Source organism: Microcebus murinus, chromosome 5 (genome assembly GCF_040939455.1).
Source record: "Microcebus murinus isolate Inina chromosome 5, M.murinus_Inina_mat1.0, whole genome shotgun sequence".
Lineage (NCBI taxonomy): Eukaryota > Metazoa > Chordata > Mammalia > Primates > Cheirogaleidae > Microcebus > Microcebus murinus.
The window spans coordinates 42,243,491-42,260,117 of NC_134108.1; the positions used below are offsets into that span (position 1 = coordinate 42,243,491).

At 37.9% G+C, this 16,627-nt stretch overlaps 1 protein-coding gene across 1 annotated transcript in view; it reads left to right on the forward strand.

Moving 5' to 3' along the window:
* The window catches only part of ROS1 (ROS proto-oncogene 1, receptor tyrosine kinase), a 112,753-nt gene that overhangs the window by 91,869 nt on the left and 4,257 nt on the right, over window positions 1-16,627 (forward strand). Inside the window, 6 exon segments of the mRNA XM_076003030.1 lie at window positions 725-789; window positions 1,726-1,855; window positions 3,394-3,491; window positions 3,717-3,920; window positions 5,035-5,169; window positions 12,121-12,284. Of these exon segments, the coding sequence (XP_075859145.1) occupies window positions 725-789; window positions 1,726-1,855; window positions 3,394-3,491; window positions 3,717-3,920; window positions 5,035-5,169; window positions 12,121-12,284 (796 nt within the window).

Sequence of the window (16,627 nt, forward strand, 5' to 3'; positions counted from 1 at the left end):
GGCTTTGGTGCAGTATAGTATGTCAGGTAAGAGCCCAGTTATCTCTGAGATTCTTGTTTTTTGTACATGCTTGCTGCCTCATGGTCCCTAGATAGCTGCCAGAGAATCTAACATCACATCTTCATTCAGGCCAGGGAGAGGGGGAAGGATGGTGCCAGATGTATATGTTCAGGAAAGCAAAAGTTTTCTGCAAATCTCTCTCTCCCGCTCAGCAGTTTTTCTCTTACATTTCATTGACCAGCACGGAGTCATATGGCCATTCCTTTGCAAAGGAGGCTGGAGAATTTCAAAATACAATTTTCATGATTAGCTTAGACCAATTGCTTAGGACTGGGCACCTTGTCTCTAAGAAATAAGGGAACGTATTATTAGCAAGGAAGTGGGGGAAACAGATACGGAATAAAACATTTTGAAAATTAAGAAATTGGCTTAATTTCCAAACTTGGTCTGTTTTTAAATTTCTAAATTTTGGAGGGACTCTGTTTTAAATTTTACTAGATCTTTATCTAGCAGCTTTTCCTACTTGAACACTAGCACTAACAGGAACTAAAGTTTGAGTAGGTTTACAGAGCACCTGTGCATGATTTATCTATGATCTGTTTCTAGCTTTGAGGGTAGATATTGCAAAACAAAATGAAACAGAACAAAGATTGTCTCCATTAACCCACTGAACTCACAGAAATGTCTGCTATACTGATTCCTGACTTGTTTTTATGTTGTACAGACTTTGAAGAAGGGTTCTACAGACCAGGAAAAGATTGAATTCCTAAAGGAGGCACATCTAATGAGGTAGCCCTGAAATAATTTTCTCTTGATGTGGGTAGGAAGCTTTTAAACCTGCTTGGTCAATTTTTAACACCAAAAAATAACATGAAATAGCAGATCATGCTTAAAACAAACATGGTTGAAAAGTTTAAATGAAAATATGTGTGTAGTAACAAGTAGTCTATAGAAGTCAGTCTTCTGAGCCTGGGTGTAATCAGTCCTCAGACAAAAGGTCCTCCTTTCTTTTATCTTCAACAAGGAGTATGTTTTGCAACTGACTTTTGAAGCTGTTCAGCTTTAAACATGCTTGTGTGCATCTAAATGTGTGATAATGGGTCAAATAGATATAGTAAGAGAATTTTCTTAAGTCCTAGGATGTCAGTGAAAATATCCCTTTTCATAGTAAACTTGTCTGCATGTTTGTCAGTTTATGGTCATGAAAACTGCTCAAGGACATCTTAAAGGGAAGACTTGAGGCAGTGGTCAATGGGGTCCTGAGCTCTAGGTTCCGATCATTAAATTAGGGCTCACTTGTTTCATGTCTTGAGAAAACTGTGTGGCCAAACCTGTATGACTGAGTTGTTTCTCTGAAAGCGAGAGACTATATTTCATACTTGTGATGACCCAAAACATGAGGTTTTCAAATATCTTTTCAAGAAGACTGTTGGTCAAAATTACTTTCTTTTCCAAAACATAAAATACTTAATATGAATGTTATTTCTTCTAAAAACCAACTTATTTTATCCATATGCATTGGCCACTAGGGGTTGCCATATTACCTCCCTAAGGCAAGCACACAAACCAGTACTCGGAAAAGGAAGCTTTCGTTTATTAGAGAAAATAAGCCAGGGGTTTTGAAGGACACTATGAATGGATAAGAATTGCTGTACTCCATTAAGACCCTCAGCTAGGATTCCTGTCGCTGCCTTGTCATCCAGCCTGTGTCTTTCTACTTTTCAGCAAGTTTAGTCATCCCAACATTCTGAAGCAGCTTGGAGTCTGTCTGCTAAATGAACCCCAGTACATTATCCTGGAACTGATGGAAGGAGGAGACCTTCTTACCTATTTGCGTAAAGCCCGGATGACACCGGTAGGCGGTGGAGTCCATGATATTGGTATTGGTTTTATAATGCAAATGCCCTATACTTTTCTACTAATTTTCCTTAAATTCAATAGGCTACAATTTTGGCTGGTGGTAAAACCTTAGAAGACTTCTATGGAAAGAAATCTTAAACTTCTTTCATGTTGGATTGGGGAAATTAGAACCCTGGCCCAACATCCTGGCATTTTCTGGTCATTTGAGTCTGTTTTTAGTATTTAATGGGAAAATACACCCCTTGTTGCCAGAATCATGTTCTTAGAGAGCATGGGGATCTTAGAGAGCAAGGTGTGTGGAGTTGGAAAGGTACATATGCCTGTCTGTCCCAAGAGAGGCTGAGAAATGCAGAGCAGCTATGATGAATGACAAGTGGCCCAGTGTGACTGAAGTACAGACTGTGAGAGGAGAAAACGGTAGGAAACAGATGGACTTGGAGAGAGGCTGTGCGGCATGGGGGTGCTGTAGGGGAGGCTGTGCTCAGGAATTTATAACGGACTGTACAGGACGTGGGTCACAGCAAAACAAAGTAATGAAAACATAGGAGACTGGAGACATGGGGGTCTTGAGGAACCAGGCTGGACTCAGTTTGCAGGGCGCTGGGACCTCAGGCAGAAGCAAGCAGTCACTCCAGTCTGCAGGGCTTTGGGGCTCTCTGTGGATCTTTAGGAGCTTACATTCCATGGGAAGTTTTTGAATGCATCAGATTAGGGATGATTTTAAAAGGCCTGAACCAGGGTAATTTTAGGGAAATGGAAAGGAGCAGATAGTGTGTGCATATAGCCTCAGGACAGGAACTTTAAATTTTTTCCCTATGATACTAATAAAAACTTCTACTGGCTTTTTTTTAAAAACCTAGACATCATTGCAACCACTATAGGCTCAAGTGTATACTTGTGTTGGCTTTCTTAGATGAGAGGAGTAATCTGTGACCTTGAAATAAAGTATTGCTAATAAATAATTTATATGGGGCTTATATGAGAAAAAAGCCCATTGTCATGACTGGCATGATAGAGTGCCATTGGGCCAATAGTTAAACTAGCTAGCACTGATTAAATGATTATTATTACTACTGATAAGGGCAGCTACTGTTCATTAAGTGCTTGTTACGTACCTGCCACATTACATATCTTACCTTGAATCTTGCAAGGTCAGTATTATTGCCCATTTTACATGTAAGAATGTTGCTTATGAGTTAAGCAACTTGAGCAAGTTCACACAACTAGTAAGAAGAACTAGGTTTCACATCTTGATCTGTTTGACTTCACACTCAGAGATCTTTCCAATAAAGATCCCATATTGTCTCTGCTTGCTACACATCGTCTGTCATTTATTTATGTATTTTGGAATAGAATGTATATAAATTTAGCTATTTCCTCTTTGAATTTTTATAACCATAACTAAAAATTTTTCCAAAACATCATATACATATAAAAATATGAATATTTATGTATCCACATATATTTGCACTTATATTGTATATTTTGTGCAAACTAGAAGAGCGCCTATAATTCTTCTTTCATTTCTTACAGTTTCATGGTCCTTTACTCACCTTGGTTGACCTTGTAGACCTGTGTGTAGATATTTCAAAAGGCTGTGTCTACTTGGAGCAGATGCACTTCATTCACAGGTACAATGATATTCTGGATTCAAGGTTATTGTGGATATTGGCACAATAATCACCTGTAGTTTGGGCAAAACACACAAGATGATTAAACATTTTCATTCCTTCAAAATAGCAATCATTTCTGTAAAAAAGTTTTTCTTCTCTACAGACCTACTAGTGTTACTTCTTTGATCTCTGGAACCTTATTATTATTATTGTCATTATTATTAAATATAGCTTCTTCCATAGGGATCTGGCAGCTCGGAATTGCCTTGTGTCTGTGAAAGATTATACCAGTCCTTCACGGATAGTGAAGATTGGGGACTTTGGACTCGCGAGGGACATCTACAAAAATGACTACTATAGAAAGAGAGGGGAAGGCCTGCTCCCTGTTCGGTGGATGGCTCCTGAAAGTTTGATGGATGGAATCTTCACTACTCAATCTGATGTGTGGTGAGCTTAATGGGACGCAGAGAAACCTGGGTAGAACCATGAAACGTCAGAGGCAGGGGGGATCTCAACAGGACATCTAATCTTGCTTTTTTTATGTGAGAAATCAGAAGGCCAGAGAGACTAAGTGATTTGTCTTAAGTTAAAGTGAAAATTGGTGGTCAAGGACTAATGATTCTTGATCTCAGCAGTTCACAACCCCCCAATCAGTTTTGATCCTTTTGGTTACTAATGTTTATGAAATAGATACATTTACTTCCAAATATTTTACTATATTCCAAAGATGTAGAAGCGTATAACTAATAGGAATTGGTACTTATGAATTAATGTCCAATTATATGCCCAAATGTCTACTATTGGGGGATGTTTTGTCATTAATTTATAGATAAATTTTAAATCATGGATTGCAAAAAGAATAGGACCTTGGGGAGGTTTGGGCATCTCCTTATTATTTGGATGAGACCCCTCATTTTTGCTTGTGGACTCCCAACTTTTCATTAGAACTGCTCAAAATGTAAAGATTTGTTCAATGACTTATAAGCTGGGCTTGCCCTAGGCAAGATTGGAGATGAGATAAAATTGGTCCTCAGTGCTGCTAGTTTCTACTCAGGCCTTCCCTCTCCATGTTTACTAGCACTCTCTTTTTCAAATGGGGGTGGGGGAGGGATGCTAAAATGCTCTCTTGCTCACTCCTAAGTATGTCTGCATATTGATGCTCTGAAAGCCTTAGGTAATGGAAGCCTGAAGTAGGGTTTCAGCCAGGGGGCGAAACAGAGTGAGCATGTGTGCAATTGTTTGCATGTATAGGTGTGTGTGCATATGTGTGTGTGTGTGTGGGTGCATGTATGCTCCTGTGTGTCTGAGTGTGTGTGTTTGTGTCTCTGTGTGTGTGCATGTACGCCCCCCAAGCCTCCCTATCACTTTTGAAATGTTGTTCATATGCAACGCTTGTCCTTCTCTTTTCTTAAGGTCAACTTGCTTTTAAATCTCCTTTTATGGGGCCTTATGCCAAACATAAAGTAGACCCCAAGAACCCCAGGAAAATGATGTCAGAGAAACTACTATAGACCTATGTGTGTAATAAGTATAATTAAAGCAAACTCTTTAATATCCTTAGGTCTTTTGGAATTCTGATTTGGGAGATTTTAACTCTTGGTCATCAGCCTTATCCAGCTCATTCCAACCTTGATGTTTTAAACTATGTGCAAACAGGAGGGAGACTGGAGCCACCAAGAAATTGTCCCGATGATCTGTAAGTTAATTATATTAACATGAGCACCCCCAAAACAAAAACATGTGTACATGCAATCTTAGGCCTCATTGGTATAGTTTGTTAAAATAAAAACTAGAATTTATATATTTGTACACCCCACATAAAATGTAAATTGATTATGGCACTTAATTTACTAATACATGGTTTCTTTTAGTTGTATATATACATGATGTTTTACTCAGAAAAAAAATTTTAGAGAGTAAGATATATTTATACTTCTGGTTAAGTGAATTCCAATAAAAGCTCTTTCTCTCTATGTGTATACACATACATGTTCATTTTATTTTGGGAGATCCGATTTGACTAATATCTTAATCTGCATACTAAAAGGTTCTACTAAATAGGAATATATTATTTAAGAGTTGGATTGCCTCCGTTGCTATAGCTGATATTGACTGGTTGGAGATAATATTACTAAAAATTGTTCAGGTTATGATCTGTTTATGAACTTAACACAAAGTGATTAAGTATTAGTGACCCTATCAAACTGATCTTGGCCACTATTCAATTCTCATAGTGATCCTTAGAAGAGTGAGTGATTTAGGTGTAATTATAAAAGAAAAAAATGCCAAGTTATTATGTCCAGTACTAATCTGCCTACTTGTGGAGAACTTCAGCAGAAATAGCAAGTCTTGAAACTTTTTCCAAGAGGCATTTTACCCAAGTTTCTAAAAGTACAAATAACCCACAAGTATAAGCTTTATTATGTGCACAGTACCATGTTAAGGGTTATATAACTTACAGAGGTATTTAAACCAGGGCTACAGCTCTTCAGCATCTCAGAATGTATTTTGAATGAAAAGACATGCACATGAAGCAGTTGGATGACAAGCCAGCATGTAATAAAGTGCTAAACTGTGTGGTACAGACAAGTGCAAAAGGAATTAGCAGTATGCGGATGCACCCCACGGCTGTACTGCCTTGACTATGCTGTGTTATTTAGAGGATTATTCAGACTGGAGCCAAAAGATGATTAAGAGCTGGGCACCTTGGTTGGATGTTCTACTGGTGAATGTTTTTGTATTATTTAAATCTTCCAGCTAGAAGATTTGAATCACTGCTTGTTTCTGATTTAGCTTTTATAGCCTCTGAGATATTTATAGGGAGATCAGATAGATATACATCTGACCAAGTTTGGTAATAATGCCTAAAAAAATAATTCATGATCTTTTTAGGGGGGAAATGAGAAAGAATTCTGTACATTAAGGATAAGAAATTATACAATATTTGAAAACTTTTGATGTGGAGCTTGAGGGAAAAAACCCCAGCATACTGAAATAAATTTTAAGTAAATAGCTACAAACTACTCACTGTTTTGTATCTCTTATACATCTATTAAATACTTAAGACATTTTCCCCAGAATTTCAATTGTGCAGAATTTCCTATAAGCTGTTAGAATTTTATATGGCACATTCCCCCCAGCACTCCTGCCCCAAGGGCTGATGTGCCTCATCATAATCATGCAGTAGTTGTGGACAGGCACCTTAGGAATCAATCACTGAATTACACATTTTCACTGATGTGTTTGATTATTTTGTTTGGGGAGAGGAGCTAAATAACAAATTGCTGAATTGTGGAGCAGGAAAATGTAGGTCTGTGGAACTTTGCTCTATCAAAAGGTATCCAAAAATGCAACTACAAGGATGAGGAAGAAGGAGAGCTAGAAAGCTGCTAGAAAAGTATTTGTGATTACGAATGGAAAAAGATAATATTCTATATAGTTTTATGTTAAATAATTTATCAGATGGATTGCTTTAATCTTTATAAAAATACAGTTTCCTTGGGACCAAAATTTTCCATTGGTGGTTTTGAGGTTCATTTGAACATTATTAATACAAAGTAAACAATGCCCCAAGAGCGGCATGACTCTTGGAGCCCCAGGAAGGGTTAAAGATCCATTGCCAACCAGGAAAACAAGCTGGGCTAGGAAGTGGAGCTCTCAGCGATGCCATTCAATCTGGCCATGGCCTTAAGTTGTCATGATAAAGATTAACTACTCTCCTTAGAGTACAGAGGGAACTGATTTTCATTTGAAGCAGTTTTCTGAGATCACAGGCCCAGCTTAGAGGGTTGAAAATCTGCGCTGAGCCGTGCTGCACCTTCTATTCACTGCTTAAATACTCAGCACCTGGATGCACTGTGGGTCGGTCAGGTGAGCCCATGGATGGCTCTGCTGTGCTCAGCTATTAATGGAATGCTGGGTTCAGAGCATTCCTGCCCTTGGCTCCACAGCCTGGGATGTAAACTGGAAAGCCCGCCATCTCTTCACCCTTTAGTTTGCACAACAACCACACCAGTCCTGAGAAGAAATGGGATCAAAGGGCAGTTTACTTCAAGTGAGAGCTCTTTGGGTTTCTGTGACAGACATATCACAGTGGCAACTGGAATTACTGGAGAGTCCCTCAGATGTAGGAGGCAATAACAAGAGAACATGGAAGTTCACCATCTTGTTTTTACCCCTTAAAAATGTGTACAGCTAGATGCTAAATGGGTCTCTCTAGGATTGGGTACAAGGAGTGAGGGAATTCTTGGAATTGTATTTTATGTGCTTTGTTTAAATACCTATAGAAACTCGACACTGAAAGGTACTATGATTTTTCATTTGTTGAACTTCAATTGCTTTGTGAATCCAAAGACTTCATTACTCATAGACACTAATACTGAACATAGCTAGTGAGTCCCATGCTATTTTGAAAAAAAAAATTGCAGCAAAGAGGAGTTAATGGTTCTCATGGTGAGTAGAGAAATTGGAACCTAAATCATTTAGCCAAATAAAATATAAGTGTAATGAGTGAGTATTTTTCTAGAATTAGAGCAACCAGCCCAGGTAAATGTTAACAAACTTGAAAGATCTGTAAGTTTATTTAGAGTAATATGTTTGATTATTTGTGACCATCACCTAGCATGCATAAATAGCATGCATATAGCATGCATGACGTGTAATGGTGACAAGTGCATATTTGTAAGGGAAGACCCTCTATACTAAAGCTATAGTTGTTGTTAATTTACTTGAAAGATATAGGGAATCATTTTTTAGGATTATTAAATTCTTAAAAGCTTCTTCATTTTATTCCATTGCCAGTTTATTGCGGAGAACACATATTGTATTCTTTATTTTTAGATAACTATTGCTTTATATAACTTCTCTTTTCTTAGTCTTCATTTGTCCCTGGATGGTGGAACAGAAAGATTTTATGTACTAACAGGTCTTATGTGTTTGCCATGAGAAAGTTAAGAACAATGATTAGATTCAATGTAAATTAAAGCCTCCGTAGATGAAAAAAGTTAGAGATAGCTGCTTAAGTGAAATGCACAGATTAAATAAGAGACTGAATTTTTGGAAGGTAGAGTGAGTGGGTGAGGGGCAGGTGGCTAAGAGGCAGCTGTAAGGATGGCTTCTCTCCCCTCCCTCTACCTCCCCTACATCCACTTCCTTCTTCCTTTTTTCATTTTCCTTTTTCTTTCTTTATCTCATTCTAGAAAATCTCCATTAAGTATCTTAAATCCTTTATAGAATAAAGCAGATTATAAATACATAAAGTACAGTAGTCTCCCAATATTCATGGGGGATACATTCCAAGATCCCCAGTGAGTGCCTGACACGGTGGATAGCACCAAACCCTACCTATACTATGTTTTTTCAATCATATAACTGAGATGGCTACCAAGTGACTAACAAACAGGTAATGTATACAGTGTGGATGCTCTGGGCAAAGGCATAATTTATGTCCCAGGCAGGACAGAGAAGGATGGCATGAGATTTAATCATAACAGCATTCAATTTAAAACTTGTTTATGAAATTGTCTATTTCTGGAATTTTCCATTTCATATTTTCAGACTGCTATTGCCCATGGGTGACTGAAACTGTGGAAAGCAAAACTGTGGATAAGAGAGGACAACTGTAAAAATGACATAAGTGAAATATGATGTCTTGAGAGATTCTATTATATCTATGCCTTGGCAATATTTTTGAATCACCACCTTATTTTAAGAAAAGAAATTCTTCCTGTGGAGAATTACAATAGTTTACTTTCCCTTCTCAACTCTGAGGACAATCCTTAGATTAGTCATTAAGATTTTACTTTATTGGTTTAAATTCCATGATCTGATATCAGTTATAATATCTTATTTCAAAGTCTAATGAGCCTTCATTGAGATCTCTGTACTGTTTCTGTTTCTAAATGGCACAGGTTATAATGAAATATGTAAAAGATTGTATATGGCACATGTCTTTTGGTTATTTCTTAGCTATTTTAATTTTTTAAAAAAGAGCCAAGTTTAGTACTCTATATCTAAAATGTAAATTATATATGTAATATATATGAAAAGTCATCAGCTCAATACATTGAAAACAGACCAATGTTAGGTTTCCCCATAATATTCTGATATTGAGTACTAACTCTGACCTGAGGTGCTTTTCAAGAAATAAAATAGATGGAAGTGGAGTTTGCTTGCCGTATTATAATGGAATAGAGATTGCATTACAATTCCTAAAACATATACTATCTATTTTAAATACAACACCTGTGATGATTTCTGGGCCATTTACACCAGTGATTGAGTATTATCGTGCTCTAGTTCCATTGGTGTTACCTTAGTCCAAACCACCATTATCTCTTACCTGGCCAACTTGCCCCTCTATAACCCATTGTCCACGTATTAGCTGGAGTAATCCTTTAAAAATACAGAGATCTTGCTGGCCTTAAAACCTTCAAAGGCTTCCCACTGTGGTGTCACAAAATCTGGCATTGTGCTTGGCCTATGAGACCTGCATGGTCTCACCTTCCCCCTCTGATCTCATGCTCTCCACTCAATTTACTGCACTTCAGTGACACTGGCTTTCTTTCAGATTCTAAAATGTGCCAACCTCTTTCCAAATTTAGGACTTTACACATGCTTTCCCCTCTTGTAGTGTGTTCCCTGACTTCCATCCACACCCTATTCCCATGACTAGCATCTTATTTTCCTACAAAGTTCTTAATGTCATCTCTGCAGACAGGCCTTCTGTGAGCAACTTCCCAAAAATGTTTTGTGTCTATCAAAACTCACATTTGTTTTCATTAGTACTTAGTAAAGAACTTATCATCATTTGTAATTGCATATTTCTCTGTTGAGGTAGTAGTACTAATATTTTAAATACCTCCCAATCTGTGTTTCTTTATCAGTTCTCTCTCAAAAAAGAGAATGGGTACTTGACCTTTTTGGTGAGTCAGTAGACTTAAAAACTATATTTGAAGGAGAGAGGGGGCTATCTTGTGTCTTTTAGCTCCTTGTTAGTGTATTAAGTATCAAGTGTTAATTGTATGTATAAAGACACACACTTTTATATAAGGATAGTCTAATAAAAAAGAGGAAGTGAGTAAAATCCTTATTCCTTCTGAGCCCTGGGGAAATTCTCTTCTGATTCTAGGGAATCAGAAAGAAGAGAATTTGAAGATAAAGGCAGGAGGGTGAAATATTGGCTATCTGGGTCCTGAAACGTCCTCTACAGACTTCAATTAGATTAGGCAGGCAACACCAAGGGCATGGAGTGATTGCCCACCTCCTCCCCATTTGGGAGGATGGCAAGTAGATCATTGAGCAGAGACCCCCACTTTGACAAAGGGAGACCCAGCATCGTTAAGAAGGGAGAATGACATGTCCAGACAGAAAAGGTCTAGCTTATGCTTCCAGACTTCCTTTGTTTCCCAGAGTATGAACATTTTGTTGAAAGCTAGAGATTCTGCCAAGAATCGCCATGTGAGCATACAACAGAAACAAAAATAGACTCCCTGTATTTTTTCAGTGCATATAGGGCACAATAGAGTCTCAGAGAATTCTTCAGCTAGAGAGAGACAATGGAGGACCAGTTCAGTGGGGAAGGGCCAAGAGAATAGAAAAATAATTCATGGACTGCTGATAGTAGCTGATGCCTGCAGGATGGACCAGATCAGTCACTTCTTACTGAATTCTAGATTGGCCACTAAAAGTCACACAAGCCTCTTACCTGATGTATAACCTTACACTGTCTTGGAAAGGAGGTCAGAGAGGGTGGGGATGGACTGAAAATAAGAGAGAGTGAGTTATTAGCCAGAAAAGACTGGATATTACTTAAAAAGATTATTTAAAATAGTGGATTGGACTAGGTTGGTTATAAACTGTATTGTATTAAATAAAGTTTCTTCTGCTAGGTGGGGACTCTGAAAAATACCTAAGTAGTTACAGACACTATAAATGAGTTGCCATTTTTGCTCATATGCATTGTGGTGTGATAAAATTTGTCATTGTCTTCCATTTACATATCACTTATGAGAACAGGAGCTACATGTCCACATCCCTAGCTTCTAATACACTGCTGGTATAAAGTAAGTGTCCAAAATCTTTGCTGAGTGAATGACTGAACACTAGCTAACAGTGCTGCATAGAAGTTTCTTAGAAAACCATTGAGGACAAGATAATGTTAAACAACCAGCTATGAATGTCTGGGGAACTAAATCTCATAATTAATATGATTGTGTAATAAAGAGTACCCAGTGTCTGATATCGACTCTGATTTCTACCACTGGTTCTGCCACTAAATATCTGTGTAGATTGGGGTAAATATTTTAAATCTCAACTTCTTCAATAGTTTTTATGGCTGTTAGTTTCCTTGTGTGTTGAGTAGACATTGTCCAACCATCTATTATCTATCTGCTTATTTGGAGCAATAACTGTTGACCTAAGACTAGCTTTTCAAAAGAAAGATATTATCTAATAAAGACAGTAATAATGCAAGCCACTCTTAAATAAGAAACAAAAGCCTTTGTTCTGATTCATTTATATAAATTTGTATTAATGGTGGAAATCTGGTAATAACTTAAATTCTTTCATTTCTGAAATGACCTTACCTAGGTTATCAGTAATGATATCCAATCACCATTTATGTTCTCATCTTTACCCATATATCCAGGTGGAATTTAATGATCCACTGCTGGGCTCAAGAACCCGACCAAAGGCCTACTTTCCATAAAATTCAAGACCAGCTTCAGTTATTCAGAAATTTTTCCTTAAATAGTGTTTCTCAGTGCAGAGATGAAGCAAACACCAGAGGAGTCATAAATGAAGGCTTTGAAGGTAAGTTTGATTCTTCAGAATTTTCTAGTGTTCTCTCCACTGTGAACTGAACAGAGTTAAAATGGAATATACACATAAGGCATTTTAAAGTAGGTAAGAAGAATAATGTGATTCTTATGATTAATAATAATCATCATGATTGTTTATTATATTCTTCTTTGAAAATTATTTTGTATTGCACACTAATTTAAAAAAATTAAGGATAGTGCTATGGTCCCTGGATTTATAATCTAAGGTAGTAAGGAGGAGAATGAACATGTCGGATGATATTTTCATGAGGTCTGTTCTCCTCCCCCTCCTCCCTTCCTCACACCAGTTTGGACCTCAAGTACAGGGTGGAGTTAATTATAGACTAGGATATGGTACACTGTCATCATTGATCTGTGCAGGGCTTCTCTCTTGTTTGTTTGTTTATTTAGTCCTTTATCCCCATATTTCTCTCCTGTTCTATTTCCTCCCTCCCCACTGCCAGGCTACCATTCTAATGTCTCTGGTCTGTTATCTTTTCATTTGTACATTTTTCTGCAAAATGCACATGAATATTTTCCTTTCCTATTTCATTAAGCACTACATATATATATATATATGTGTGTGTGTGTGTGTGTGTGTGTGTGTGTGTGTGTATATATATTTGAGTCTCACTCTGTTGCCCAGGCTAGAGTGCTGTGGCATCAGCCTAGCTCACAGCAACCTCAAACTCCTGGGCTCAGGTGATCCTCCTGCCTCAGCCTCCCAAGTAGCTGGGACTACAGGCAGGCGCCACCATGCCTGGCTAATTTTTTTCTATATATTTTTAGTTGTCCAACTAATTTCTATTACTTTTTTAGTGGAGACGGGGATCTTGCTCTTGCTCAGGCTGGTCTCAAACTCCTGAGCTCAAACAATCCGCCTGCCTGGGCCTCCCAGAGTGCTAGGATTACAGGCGTGAGCCCCAGTGCCTGGCCAGCACTATAATTTTAAGATCCACCCATGTTGCTATGTGTATGTCTAACTCTTTGCTTCTAACTGCTGAGTAATTTTGCTACAATTATTGCAGTGGGCCAGGCCTAGCTAAGATCTAGTCTGATTCTATGAGTTCAGTATTTTGGTAAATAAGACAATAATCTTCTGGAACCATTGTACTGTGATGGAGCAGACTAAGCTTTTTAGGTCAATGTATAGTAAGAAACAGAATTAGAGCATGTTAGTCACCTCATTCATTTCCCAAATCAGATTTACCATATGCTTGCCTAATTTGCTGTAGAAAAATGATTTTTAAAATGTTCCTCTTTAACACCTGCACTCGAATGTTTATAGCAGCACAATTCATAATTGCAAGGTTGTGGAAACAGCCCAAGTGTCCATCAATCCAAGAATGGATTAATAAAATGTGGTATATGTATACCATGGAGTACTATTTAGCTCTAAGAAACAATGGTGACATAGCACATCTTATATTTTCCTGGTTAGAGCTGGAACCCATACTATTAAGTGAAGTTTCCCAAGAATGGAAAAACAAGCACCACATATACTCACCAGCAAATTGGTATTAACTGAACAGCACCTAAGTGGTCACATAGGTACTACAGTAATAGGGTATTGGGCAGGTGGGAGGGGGGAGAGGGGCGGGTATATACATACATAATGAGTGAGATGTGCACCATCTGGGGGATGGTCATGCTGGAGACTCAGACTTGTGGGGGGAGGGGGGGAAATGGGCATTTACTGAAACCTTAAAATCTGTACCCCCATAATATGCTGAAATAACAAAAATATATATATGAAAAAATGTTCCTCTTTAGCTGCTCTAGAACTCCTTCTTTTTATTAAAAATTTGAGAGCCCGTTTGTTTATTTAAATGCAGACATTCTTGCTTAGAAATAAATCTGGTAAGATGGACCCTGACTCAAAATCTCCTGGAAATTAGGCCTCTTGCTATCGGCAGTGACTGACTATAACAGGGCTGATGGCTGTGTGCCGTCATCTATGCTCACCGTGTAGCGCACAGCAAGACCTTCACCTTGAGAGCTGGTTTGCAGATTCTAGCCGGGGAGCACAGATATTGTGTATCTTTGAGCAAAGAACAGTCCTCCTCTACTGGGGAAGATCATCTTATGCAGCTTTGGGAGAGAGACACATGAAGCAGTGAGGGAGGAAGGGGACACCTGCCTAGCCAGACAGATAGCTGTACCCATCCTGGAGATCAATGGGGTGACAGATGTCACAGCCAGATCACCCTTACATCTGAGACCTTCACTTTGAGTGGTATACTTGACTAACAGCAGGAAAAAAGAAGAAGCCTGAGGACAAATATTTACTTGTCTAATGCTTCTGACTACATATTTTGGGTGACTTTAAATCATGATGCGAACATAAACTTCTGATCATGTAAGTTCTTTAATGTAAACTGCTAAGTGACAGATTAAAAAGAGCTGTGTTTGCCTTGGCCATGCATCACAACTCACATCAGAACAAACCTTGTTAATAGTCTCACATTGGCTCCACCCACCTTCTCATCTTGGGGCTGAGCTGATTCTAAGAGAGCCAATGGTAGAGCACTCTGGAGTTATAACTGCTACAGCAACCACACCCTTTTGGAGAGTTCTACACCTAGCCTTGCCTATGTGAAGATCACATGGAATTTGGAAAAATATATCCTTTCTCATTTTCTAGACATTTACTTAATGAAATATTTTTCTGAATTAAATTTTGGTAGTTAAAAAAAACTATTTCAATGGATAGTTGTTGACTTTTGGGCAAGGCATAGTGGTAAGCACCTATATTTAATGTGCTCCATTTGTCTGTTTTAAAGAAAAGAAAGAAGCAAGAATATTTTTTTCCCTTGAAAACTGGAGTCAGTTTCTTTAATTTTGTATGCAGAGTTTAATAGTGAACTAAGCTTTTAATGGTGATTGGGAAAGTTGTTCTTGGCATAGGACTGTGTCTCTATCCACAGGAAAGATGGGTGTCACCAGTTCACTATTGATTAATACTGTTTCACTCAAGCCATATAAATCTGCTCCTGCCTGGCCTGGTTCTTATTTGTTACAAGTTCAAATATGGAAACTGTAGAAGAATCATGATCCAGGGTGGGTTGTCAATATGTAAAATGAACTCTTTTGTTCCTAAGACAGACAAATGGCTGTAACTGGGTTGAGTTGAATGTATGGATATCTGAAAGGTAAGCGGCACATGGTTTTGTTTGCTTGGCATTGAAAGCCTCTTTTTCTGACTAAATCACTGCTTTTATCATTAGAAAGCAAAACTTGACTGTTAAGACTCAAATTTGCTTATGAGTATCATTTTTGTAGATATAGATTGAACATAATTAGTTATATTTTAAAGGTATAAAAAAGAATTTTATGTTATTTTACATCAACCAAAAAAAAATGACTCCTGATTCCTTTATGGTTTTTCTTCTAACTTTTCTAGTAATTAATCTCTCAGTAACTGTCCTTGCTATATTATTTTATAACTGTACCTACATTTTAAAAATCTTTATTAGAAGAGTAATTTATGCTTCTTATAAAAAGTATAAAATTATCTAAGCAGAGTAAAAACTAAAAGTTTTCTAATTCTTCCCTATCTCATTCCCCAGTGCTAGTCATAGTTAATAATTCAGTTATATACTTGTAGATATTTTGTGCGCATATATGACCATTAACAGAAATGCTGATTTATGTATGTTTGCATACATATTGGGTGGAATAAGAGATAAAATTTATGTTATCCAGAGGAATTGGTGGTCTGTAGGTTCTCTAGTCAGTTCTTCAAGATTTTTTTCTTATACATAAGCTTAGTTTTAAGGATTTAGTGAACAGATGATTTTATATTACATACTCTGCCAGAAGCCAGGAGAACAAGCACTGTGTTTTGTTATCGAGAGGGAATCCATGTTCTCTAGGAGCCCGGAGGAAGATTGCTGAGTCCACACTGTGGCAGAGGGAGAGTCAAGAAAAGCCACAGGGAGGCTGTACTTCAAAGCTGGGTTCTGCAGGGAGGCGAGAAAAAAGTACTTCAGGATAGAAGGAGCAGGGTGTAGAAAGACATGGAATTTACACATGAGGGTAGGAAATGGCAAAGGATGAAATTAGAGGGATATGGATCATACTAATCAAGGTAAGAAAAGAAAATTAATAAAAGCTGAATTAACGAATGATAACAGGTATAGAGAGAACGAAAGTGAGTCCAGAGTTACCACAGAGGTAGGTGTGATAGGACTTGGTGACCAACTGGGTGAGGAAGAGAGGGGAGACAATGGTGATTCCCAGTGAGTTGAGAAACTGGGTGAAAAACAGTGCTGTTCCTGAAGATAGGAACAGATTTTAACGTGGTTTGAGCTGCCTGTGGGTTACCTGAGTGGG